The sequence below is a fragment of the Eretmochelys imbricata genome, chromosome 2 (assembly GCF_965152235.1).
Source record: "Eretmochelys imbricata isolate rEreImb1 chromosome 2, rEreImb1.hap1, whole genome shotgun sequence".
NCBI lineage: Eukaryota > Metazoa > Chordata > Testudines > Cheloniidae > Eretmochelys > Eretmochelys imbricata.
This window is the reverse complement of record NC_135573.1, coordinates 153,385,000-153,397,113: the sequence shown is the minus strand read 5'-3', so window position 1 is coordinate 153,397,113 and position 12,114 is coordinate 153,385,000. Positions and strand designations below refer to the sequence as shown.

Here is a 12,114-nt window from a genome sequence, read left to right as displayed (position 1 = left end):
TACTTTTCAATATTTGTATTATCAGTGTACTTTTTTGCCTTTTATTTCATGTGACCAATAAAACTGGACTAGTCAGTTTCATTTAAGTCTAGTAAGTTTTCACTGTCACTTTCTATTTCTCTTGCACTTGCAGTATTTGCATTTGCACTCCAAGTATTACAGTATTGTGCAAGAGAATTTTCAATTAAAAAAATGTTTTTAATGAAAACATTTCTGTCAACCCCAGGGTTTTGAAATCCCCCCCCCCCAACATATACATAGGGTCTAACTACTGAAAAAAAGAAATTTTGCTAAAATGGTAGATTATGCTATTGATGTTCTTTTATTGCCTCAGCTGACCTCCTCTTCATCTTTCTTTATTTCAAAATGTGCATGGTTTTCAAGTGAGCAATAATGAGCATCAGTCTGAACATACACCATTACATGCCACTTAATACAAAGTATTGTCAATTTAAGATAAAAATAAACCTACAATGAAAACATTGTGATGTAGACAGAAGAGGGGAAAAATAGGACTTGTAACACATTCTGTAAATAATGACACCTAGACTCCTTTTCAGAGGCTGAAACACAGGAAAAAAATGGAAGGGAGGTTTGTTGGGTGCATACTACCTAGAGCGAGGCAACCTTTTTCAGCTGAAACTTTTTCCAGTGAAAAATGTAGATTCAGCACCAATAAAATATTTTGAAAACTTAGGTTTGTTTTGCCAAAATGTTCCATGTTGGGGCAAAACAACAATTGTGGTGGTTTTTTGTTTTGTTTTTGTTTAACAAAGAATACATTTTGTTTTGCCATTTTTGAAAAAGAAATATTTTGATTTTTTTATTTGAAATGACTTTGTTTTGAAATTTCCTTCAATTTTATTTTAAAAAATTAAAACTTGAAATCAAATTGTTCTTCCAGTGATTGCACGTGCACATTCCACTCTTGGTGTGTATGTGCCCTGTCAGGGTTCCCTCCCCACTCTGAACTCTAGGGTACAGACGTGGGGACCTGCATGAGAGACCCCCTAAGCTTATTTCTACCAGCTTAAGTTAAAAACTCCTCAAGGCACAAATTCATAGATACTAAGGTCAGAAGAGACCATTATGATCATCTAGTCTGACCTCCTGCACAACGCAGGCCACAGAACTTCACCCACCCACTCCTGCAAAAAACCTCTCACCTATGTCTGAGCTATTGAAGTCCTCAAATCGTGGTTTAAAGACTTCAAGGAGCAGAGAATCCTCCAGCAAGTGACCCCTGCCTCATGCTACAGAGGAAGGCGAAAAACCTCCAGGGCCTCTTCCAATCTGCCCTGGAGGAAAATTCCTTCCCAACCCCAAATATGGCCATCAGCTAAACCCTGAGCATGTGGGCAAGATTCACCAGCCAGATACTACAGAAAATTCTTTCCTGGGTAACTCAGATCCCACCCCATCTAATATCCCATCACAGGCCATTGGTCCTATTTACCATGAATATTTAATTACCAAAACCATGTTATCCCATCATACCATGTCCTCCATAAACTTACTGAGTTTAATTTTAAAGCCAGATAGATCTTTTGCCCCCACTGCTTCCCTTGGAAGGTTATTCCAAAACTTCACTCCTCTGATGGTTAGAAACCTTCGTCTAATTTCAAGTCTAAACTTCCTGGTGGCCAGTTTATATCCATTTGTTCTTGTGTCCACACTGGTACTGAGCTTAAATAATTTCTTTCCCTCTCCGGTATTTATCCCTCTGATATATTTATAGAGAGCAATCATATCTCCCCTCAACCTTCTTTTAGTTAGGCTAAACAAGCCAAGCTCCTTGAGTCTCCTTTCATAAGACAAGTTTTCCATTCCTCAGATCATCCTAGTAGCCCTTCTCTGTACCTGTTCCAGTTTGAATTCATCCTTCTTAAACGTGGGAGACCAGAACTGCACACAGTATTCCAGGTGAGGTCTCTCCCTTGTACCTTGGATTAGGTAACGCTGCCACCACCAAGTGATTTAGACAAACGCAGGGAAAGGACCACTTGGAGTTCCTACTCCCCCCTAATATCCCCACAAGCCCCCGCAGCCCCTTTCCTGGGGCGGCTTGAGAATAAACAAGATGAACACAGACCAACCTTGGGTTTTTTTAGGACACTGAAAAAAACCCCTATCAGATTCTAAAAGAAACAGAACTTTATTATAAAGAAAAAGGGTAAAAGAAGCACCTCTGTAAAATTAGAATGGAAGATAATCTTACAGGGCAATCAGATTCCAAAACACAGAGGATTTCCCTCTGGGACAAACTTTAAAGTTACAAAAAGAAAACCAGGAATACACCTTCCTCTCAGCACTGAGAAAATCACAAGCCAAAACAGAAATAAGGTAACGCATTCCCTTGCTAGTACTTACTAATTCTAGTGGAGTTGGATTGCTTGCTTCCTTGATCTGTGTCCGGCAAGCACACAGAACAGACAGACCAAAACCGTCCCCCTCCCCGCTTCTCCCTCTCCGCCCCCCCAGATTTGAAAGTATCTTGTCCTTTTGTTGGTCCTTTTGGTCAGGTGCTGGTCAGGTTACCTGAGCTTCTTAACCCTTCACAGGTAAAAGGATTTTGTGCCTCTGGCCAGGAGGGATTTTATAGTACTGTATACAGGAAGGTTGTTACCCTTCCCTTTATATTTATGACACGTCCTGTGCACAGTTGCCGGAAATGTTTCCCTCAGTGGTACCTGTTGGGGACAGCTCTAGTGCCCGCTGCTGGAGCTGGTGTAAAAGGCCCAGCCGACCCAAAGCTCCCTCAGCTCCTCCTCACTGCCTGTGATGGTTGCTGGAACTGCCCTTCGTCCTTTTGCAAATACTCCCAGTGGACTGTGTTTGCTTGTGTTTTATTGTAAATAGTTTACTTTAATTAAGGTTATTAGAGTTTATTGTAGTTAGTTAGGTGTTTACTCCACCTGAAGATTTTGGTCGATTCCCGGTGCCAAGGGATGTCTCTCTCACCAGGCTTCAGGTCCTGTGTTTCCTGCAATAAAGCTATGCCCATGAGCAACTTGCACTCAAGTTGCTTAAAGTTCCTCAGGGAGTCTCATACTGGGGAGCCTTGCCAAATTTTCAGGCACTTTAAGCCTCTCATAAAGAAAGATCATGAAGCCAGGCTAAAGTTTTTACTCATGGAGGCTGCCTTAAGACCTCAATCTGAACCAGGTTAGTGGACTTGACGTTGAGTGCATTGGCATCAGTAAGGATTGCACCTCATTCTGTGCCTGAGTCTCAGCACCATTCACCATCCTCAATGCCTAAAAGAGGCATAAGAAGCAGACAGCCAAAAGAGGAAGGTCCCAGGCACCCATGTCTGCTAGGCAAGGGCTTAAGACGAGAGTGTGGTCCAAGTCTAAGCACTCCTCTGCAGAAGATGGAACCATTGACTCTGGCATCTGGGAAGGTGCCGTGGAGTCTGGAGCCAGAAGGAGCTTCTTCCACCTCTGCAGCAGCACACGATACTGACCCTGTCCTAGTACCAACTGTGCCAGAACAATGGGCCACGCTCCTAGCCCCATATTTGATGGGGGCTGCCCAGGCCTCCTACCATGGCCTTCCTAATGAGGAGGCCCGAGACTACCAGGCAGAGAAGACTGCAATCTTGGACACTCTGGATGTAACACCCAAAATCTTTTGGCGTAAATTTCGGGGGAAGACTTATCCGCTGGGGGCATGACCCTGCGTTGTTGCCTAGGAGCTTAAGGATGCCTGCTGGTGCTGACTCCAACCGGAGTGACACACGACCCTCGAACTGGCTGAACAGGTGATAGTGAAACCATTTACCCACATTCTCCTGCCCTGAGGGAGGGCGTGGGTCCTGTGGCACCAGCCTCCCCCCGAAGGCTGCAGTTGGGCTCATGGAGGACTTCTTAGTGGTTGAGACCCCGGTGAACCCTGGTCCACTGGGCCTGGGGCGGACCCCCCTTCTGAATGGGGGAAAGAACTCTGGGTCTCTGGCGATACCTCGCCTGCCCCAGGCCGCAAAAACAGCCAACGTGGTGGAGGCACCTTGGGTTTGGCTCCAAGGCCCCCCAGCCCTCTGATGAGCCACGACAGCGGGTGAAGGACTTCTCCGATAGAGAGCCCAGATCATCTGCTGAAGTCGGAGGACTGACTGGATCCCGCTGCGATTGGCCCCTGCTTCAGGTGTGGCCAGTTACGGCACCTCCAGAGGCAGTGTCCCGTCATGGACTGTTCTTTTGGCGAGGTCGATGCCAGGGATGCCCGGGCCTGCCAATATTCCAGCCTTAAAGTGATCGTCCCAGCTAGCCTGGGGGGAAGGCAGGTGGAGGCCCTTCTGGATTCGGGGTGCAGCCTAACGATGGTGCGGGAAAGCCTCTTCCCAGCTGATCAGTCCGCTGTGTACACGGGGATGTGAAGGTGTACCCCAGTGCTCAACTCATCCTCACAATTGAGGGAGTAACCCGACAAATGACAGTCGAAGTTGCACCGAACCTCCCCTATCCCGTCATCCTCGGGAGAGATTGGCTGGAGTTCAGCCAGGTCCTGCAGACAGCATCCCTCCAGACTGGGCCGGAGAAGCTGGGGTTGGAGGGAGACCTGCTCAAGGATGACGAGGAAGGGCAACCCCCTGGGGGACCCAGAGGAAGGGCCGACCAACCCTTCAGATGAACCCTGAGTGGCACCCGAGGGCAAGGGACCCCTCTGGGGCATAGGGGGACTTCTGTCGAGACCAGAAAGAGGACCTCACCTTAAGCTGGACCTATGACTAGGTGGCATGTGTCGACGGTGTCACTATAGACCCTCAGCGTGCGACTCAGTGGCCCCGGTTTGAACTTAAGGGCGAGTGTCTCTACCGGGTTTACCAGGACCCTCATACTCGTGAACCCTGCTCCCAATTGGTGGTACCACACTGTCACCGCCAGACTGTGTTGAGGATGGCCCATGATATCCCCGCTGTAGGCCATCTGGGCCAAGAGAAAACCCTGGCTCAAATACTACTCAGATTTTACTGGCCTGGAGTACACCAGGATGCCAAGAACTTCATGCATCCTGCCCTGAGTGCCAGCAGGCTGCGTCATCCAGAGTCCCGAAAGCACCCCTGGTGCCCATGCCGGTGGTGGGGACCCCTTCTGAAAGGATTGCTGTGGATCTAATTGGGCCCCTCGCAAGGAGCAGTGCAGGATTTCGGTACATCCTAGTCGTCATAGACTATGCCACTTGCTTCCCCGAGGCCATCCCCATGAGGTCCATCACTGCCTGGATTATCGTGGCAGAACTTCTGAAAATCTTTGCTCAGGTAGGCTTACCAAAGTAAACACTAACTGATCAGGGAACGAACTTCACTTCTTGGCTGGTCCGTGAAGTTTGTTTCCTGTTAGGGATCCGGAAGTTGCAAACCTCAATTTACCATCCTCAAACCAATGGCCTCATGGAACGATTCAATTAAACGCTAAAGGGGATGATGTGAAAATTTCCCCCGGAAGAGTTGCGTCAATGGGACCAACTCCTTCCACCATTGCTATTGGCAATTCGAGAGGTACCACAAGCTTCCACGCAGTTCTCCCCGTTCGAGTTACTGTATGGACACCAGCCGCAGGGGCTGCTGGACCTCATGAGGGAGACCTGGGAACAGAGCCCCTTGCCAACCCAGGGACTCCTGAAATACGTGATTCTATTGCATGAGAATCTGAGACGGGTCAGTAACCTAGCCAAGGAGAACCTGCAGGCTGCCCAGGGAGCCCAAGCCCAAGCCTACAACTGAGGAGCCTGAGACTGAACCTTCGAACCTGGGGATCGGGTCCTGGTATTACTCCCCGCAGAGGAGTCCAAGCTATTAGCCTGGTGGCAAGGCCCCTATGAAGTCCTTCGCCAAGTTGGGCCTGTTAACTATGAGATACACCAGCCGGGGCGGTGGAAGAAGTGCCAGATTTACCATGTCCAGAGGAGTTACCTGAATTGCCAGAGACCAGCAACGCCGACAAACTGCCGGGACTGCCATTGGCTGTTTACCTGGGGGAGACCGAGGATGATCCTGGAACCCAGGTACCCCAAACTGGGGAGGGCAGGAAGAAGCCCAGGGATGCCGAATAGGGTTCAGCTGTGGAGTTACTGTGAACTGGCCAGCGTGTTGCGGGCAGATCCTCACTGACCTAGTGGCGCAATACCCCACCACTAATAGGGTGCTGGGCTGGGACACAGTGGAGTGGGAGGGCCTGTGTCCCCCTACCCCGGGCACCCCACCTGTGAAGGGGGGCCACCTCCCCACTAATAGGTCAGGAGGCCTGAATTGGTCTGGTGCCCACCAGAGCTAGGTCACCAGGTGCTGTCACTCCCAGCTGGGAGCTAATTCCCCACCCTGAACTGCTCGGCTGTATGGCACGGACTCAGCCTGAGGTATAAACTGTGAACTGCCCTGATTGAGGGGCTGGGGCGGAAAGACTAATTAAGGCCTGGGCTGATTGTCGGCCAGGTCTGCTAAGTGCTCACTGCCCTGACTGAGGGATTTGGAAGAAGGACTAACTGCTAATTGGACTAATCACCAGGTGGACTCACTAGCTGTGAGCCGTGCCTGCTTGAGAAGTGGGGAGGGGGTGTGGCCTCTCACCCTGTCAGAAGGGGAGAGACACCCAAACCTCCTTACACAGCAATATCAGCTTTCCATCCTTGTGTGGATAACTGTTCTGTTTTTTCTAATGACATGACAAGTAGATTCCTTAAAGGTCTGGAAAGATCTTACCCTCCAATAAGGGAGCCAGTTCCCCCTTAGGACTTGAACTTGGTTTTGACTAAACTTACGAGACCACCATTTGAGCCTTTAGCAACATTCTCTTTAGCAACGGTTATACTTGTTAGACAAGCACTGACATTCTACGTAGGTGGGACCAAACCATTTCAGCTGTCCACCCAACTGTTCTTGGCTATAGTGGATAGAATGAAAGGTCATCCAGTCTTTTCACAGAGAATTTTATTTTGGATAACTTCTTTTATCCATGCTTGTTATGACCTGGCAGACTACCTGACAAGCTGACTGCTCACTCCACAAGATTGCATGCGTCCTCAATGGAATTACTAGCTCAGATCCCTGTACCGGACATTTGTGAAGCAGCAACCTGGTCATGAGTGCACACTTTCTCCTCCTATTATGCCATCACCTATTATTCTAGAGTTGATGCCAAATTTGGTCGAACTGTGCTACAGTCAGTGTGTATGTGAACTCTGATCCCTCCACCTGTTTTACTGCTTGGGAGTTGCCAAGAGTGGAATGCACATGTGCAATCACTTGAAGAACAAAGAAACACTAAACTTCCATATCTGTTGTTTCTCAAGATGTGGTGCACATGTCCATTCCACAAGCCACCTTCCTACTCTTCTACATCAGAGTTTCCGGAAAGAAAGAACTGAGAGGGGCTCAGAGTTGGCTGAGGGAAACATTTCCGGTCTCTATGCATGCAAACCAAGAGCAGAATGCACATGTACAACGTGTGTCGAAAAACAGCAGTAATGAAAGGTTAGTAACTTGTTGTTGTTCAAGCCAAACATGGGGTATTTTTGACTTCTCAATTTGTTTGGTGTAGTGAGTTTGTCAGGTCTGAGGTCAGAGTTGTTTGCAAAGAACAGGGGATCCTTTGCCAAGGAGATGTGTGTCACAACCTGTTTGAGGTACTCTTTCCCTTTTTTAAATTAAATAAGGGTAAATTTTTAAAAAGTGAGGTACAAAGATAAACAGCACAAATAAACTATATCCTGTTAAATATTACATAAAGCAGAACCTCACAGTTATGAACACCAGTTACGAATTGACCGGTCAACCTCACACCTCATTTGGAACCAGAAGTACACAATCAGGCAGCAGCAGAGACCCAAGGGGGGAAAAAAAAGCAGATACAGTACAGTAGTGTGTTAAACATAAACTACTAAAAATATAAATGGAAAGTATATAAAAAAAGGTTTGGACAAGGTAAGGAAATTGTTTCTATGCTTGTTTTATTTAAATTAAGATGATTAAAAGCAGCATTTTTCTTCTGCATAATAAAGGTTCAAAGCTGTATTAAGTCAATGTTCAGTTGTAAACTTTTGAAAGAACATCTATAGTGTTTTGTTCAGATTTAGGAATGTTTCAGAGTTACGAATAATCTCCATTGCCGAAGTGTTTATAACTCTGAGGTTCTACTGTATAGCTAATTCACCTTAAGTTTATGTATGCTTACCTAAATTAAACTTTTTTCCCCATTGTCTTGAATCTTTTTTCAAAGCTTAATGCTTTGAGAGGGATAATGTAACACATGATCCTCCTCTCACCCCTCCTAACTAACCTAGGCCTGACCCTGCAACTTTACTACCGTGAGTAGTCCTACTCACAATAGTGAAGTTAAGCTTGTGCATGAGTTTTTGCAGGATTGGGGCCCTAATGGTCTGGGTTTGAGAGAGTTGTTCAGCTGAAGAATAGTAATCTTAAGTATTTTAGCCCTTGCATGGTGAACTGATAAGTGTGTTTCTTTTAAAGAGTATCAGCAGAAGATTAACTTAACCTTAAAGCAGTATTTGAAATAACTTAAATTACCATCTTCAAATTAAGCTATCTGTTGTTGAATTTAGACAACTGATAATTTGACAACTGTGGTTGCTTTTTATTTAGGTAACTTGGCATGAAATTGCAAGGCCTCAAGTACATGGATATGACATGCATTGTCTAGCAATGACTGGCCGATTTCAGTTTGTTTCTGGAGCAGATGAAAAGGTGCTTCGAGTCTTTACTGCCCCCAAGAATTTTGTGGAAAACTTCAGTAACATCAGTGGTATTTCAATGGAGAAACTGTGTTCCGGTGTAAGTATTGAAACAAACAAACAAGTGTTTGATAAAATGGCTCCTTTAGGAGACAAAGAGAATCATCAGTACAGCATAACTATTGAGATTAAAATTTATAAAATGTCAAAATTATTTAAAAAAATCCTGAAACCACAGCCCTTAGATATTTCTCTCTTTCCAGTCTGTTCAGTCAGGTTTGTGTGTAGTTAGATCACATGTACCTTCTCTATCGTTTTATCAAATTGGCTGGATAGAAGGAAGGTTGCTGAGGGTTCTAAAGTGTGTGGGTATGTACTAAAGGTCAGCATGTGTGAGCTACTCTTAAACAATTAAGAACAAATCCTGTTAATAGGTTCTCAAGAATGTAAGGGCATAATAGCATTATCTAGATGTAGTTACTGTTGTGTGGTATTATTTGTTCTTTAATGGTATGTTTTGAAACAATCCAAGGCTTCCAGAAGCTACTGCATTAGATACTGTATATAAATGTTGTATACATACTCGTCAATGTCTCTTTGTCTTACCTTGTCTTGTCTTGTCTTCAAACTGTCTTCTGAGGTCTTTATGTCCCAGTTTTCCAGGCTATAGCTTTGCTTCCTTATCCACAGAAAGAGACATGACCACAGCATTTCCATCCTGAAATAGCTTCCCTGGCTTCCCTGTGATACAAATCAAATCCATTCTCTTCTCTTACTAACTTGCTTAATCTTAAAAGACCTTGTCTCTCAGGTTCAATCCTTCCTGCTCTCTACCTGCTCATCTCACACTGGCTGCCTTTCCGTGCCATAACACATTCTCTGCACTGCAGGCTCATGAGCTCTCTCTGCTGCAGCTACCACCAGCTGGAATAATCTTCTTGTGTCCAAACATTTTAGCGTTTTCATATATTAAATATCCGCTGAAAAAAAATGTTCTCCCATGGCTACTCATATTATTTCTCACTATTTATGTCTTTAACGCTAAATAGCATTTGTGATCATTTGTGTTAATGAAGCTATACAAAATAATATATTGTACTATATGATGCAGACACATGCTCTGTTTGATTTTCCATACCATTCTCCCTTTGTACTCTGTTTGTGACCTATAGTAGTCCAGAACTCTTTACAGGCCTTGTCCGCACAGGAAAGTTTTACCAGTTAGATTGTAACTATGTACAATACATCTATGATATAGTTTTATCAGAATAACCCTCTGTTTGGACACACTTATTCTGGTATAAAACTGGCTTTTTTGATTTAGCTTAAACCCCATCCTTGTGACATAAGGCACTTTTATACCAAAATAAGTGTCCACCTGGGGTTATACCCAGAACAATTGTATTGCTTTAAATTCATACTTTTTCCTGAAAAAACTTTAAACCTTAGAGACTGTTATTTGTATTCTGGGTTTCTGATGTAGTTTTATGATATAATTAAATATTGTTTATCAGGTAAGGTGTTTCCACCAAATCTGTTAACCCAATCCTGGAAAATACTTTTGTCTCAGTGAATTTGCACAGAGGTGCTGAGTATGAATATACGCACCAGCAGGTACTGATCTCTCATGTCCCTGTCCTCCCACCCCCCCGAAAAGTCCTCCAACCTGACTTCCCACTCCTAGCTTTGGCTTTCTCCCAGGACTTCCCTTCCTTTGAAATATAGCTGATGCAAACTGCCACTTAGCTAACAGGACCTTTTCTCTCCCTATCCTGCCATGTGCCCAAAGCAAAGCTGCCCCTTAGGCACCCAAAGTCGTCTTGAAAATCCCAGATATATACTCTCACCTCCTTTCTCCCCCGAAAAATCGTTCCTTGTACCCAGACCTCAAAACACCTAGTTCCCATGTCTTGTCTTCTTGGAAACTGTATTCTTTGAGTTAAGTATTCACTTTATAAAAGCGCGCTTGCTCGCTCGCTTGCTCGCTCTCTCTCTCTCTCTCTCTCTCTAATTGAATAAGTGATGTTACCTCAGAATACCTGTACTAAAATGATTAAAGATGCATGCTTCACATCAAATCTAGAGAACTGAGCAAAGTTCACCATATGTAGTTTCAGAGGAGGGGCTGAAGCACGGCATGGCTTTCAAAGCCTGGCAGTGCAACTGCTCAAGCGTACACTTCCCTGAAGAATTCTGGATGATTCAGAGGCTTCTTCTACAATGTGACACATCTTTACTTCCCTCTAGTGACATCTGGCCCTTGATTTTAAAGTACCCATAAAGTATACTAACTTCTGCATGAAAATATGTTTACTATTTTTTACCCAGGATGCTGTTGACCTTCCAGAAGGTGCGACTGTACCTGCTTTGGGTTTGTCCAATAAAGCTGTCTTTCAGGGTAAGACTATTGTGGATAGTGGTGAAGGCACTCCAGAATTGATTGTAAATTTACACCATTACTTGTCTTAAAAGTGTATGTTCGATGATTTGACTAAGTCTGCTACCATACAACTGATTAACGTTTAAGATCACCTGGAACTATTGTTAGGTGCTGAGCATTTATCTATCTATGTGTAGGCTTCTTTATTGGTGCCCAGCCTATTTGAGTGTCCTCCCGAATGTAAAAATGACAACAATAATCTCTCCTTTCCCTGCCATCAAAGACAGGCTTAGGAATTTTTAATACTGATGTATGAGAATGAAGGTGCTGATATGGGAATGCTTGGGCAAAGAGATGGGGTTTGCATTTAGCTGTGAATATGGTGGGATTAGTGGCCATTCTTATTTCATCTGGCAAGTGAGGTCTGTAGTCCTGATACAGCTCCTAGGAATGTTTATCTTCTGCAGTCACTAATCTCCCTCTATGACCAGCTAGTTCATTATTGCAGTAAATAATTGTTATAATTGTGGAGGGAGTCTCAAGTGACTAGGACCAATTCCATGAAGGGCTTTGAAAATCAGGACTGAGACCTATATCTGCAGTCTGTGCTTAATGGAGAGCCACTGCAGAGGGTAACATAACAGCGTGGTGTGTGTCTAGTGACTCGTGTTGCAGAGTTTGTGGGATTTTTTTTTTAACAAGCTGGATCTTTCTCATGGCATGGGGCTTCATTTGTAGACACAGAGAATTGCAGAAGCTTAGTCTGGGTGTTATGAAAATGTGGAACTTTGGGGCCAAATTTGAGTCTGGTAGGAGTGTGTTCAGTATTCTGGCAAGCAGGAGATGGAACTGGCCTTGGGGCTAAAGCACGAATTGCGTCTTAAGAAGACTATTCTATTCCTGCGTGTGGTACAGACTTCCTGTGTGACCTTTTTGCAGGCCACTTAATATATTGGTGGCCCAGCTCCCCATGTGTAATAAACCAAGATAATCATACTTTCTTTCCTAAGGGGGAATTGTCAGGAATAGCGAGTGACATTTGTAAG

At 44.8% G+C, this 12,114-nt stretch overlaps 1 protein-coding gene across 2 annotated transcripts in view; it reads left to right on the top strand.

Moving 5' to 3' along the window:
• The window catches only part of ELP2 (elongator acetyltransferase complex subunit 2), a 117,679-nt gene that overhangs the window by 68,835 nt on the left and 36,730 nt on the right, over positions 1 to 12,114 (top strand). For both annotated transcript variants that reach the window (XR_013345239.1, XM_077810843.1), the window contains exons 13-14: positions 8,600 to 8,788; positions 11,017 to 11,086. Coding sequence is in view for 1 of the 2 variants with exons in the window: in XM_077810843.1 (XP_077666969.1) it covers positions 8,600 to 8,788; positions 11,017 to 11,086 (259 nt within the window). In the remaining variant the exon portion in view is untranslated. The remainder of the gene's footprint in view (positions 1 to 8,599; positions 8,789 to 11,016; positions 11,087 to 12,114) is intronic.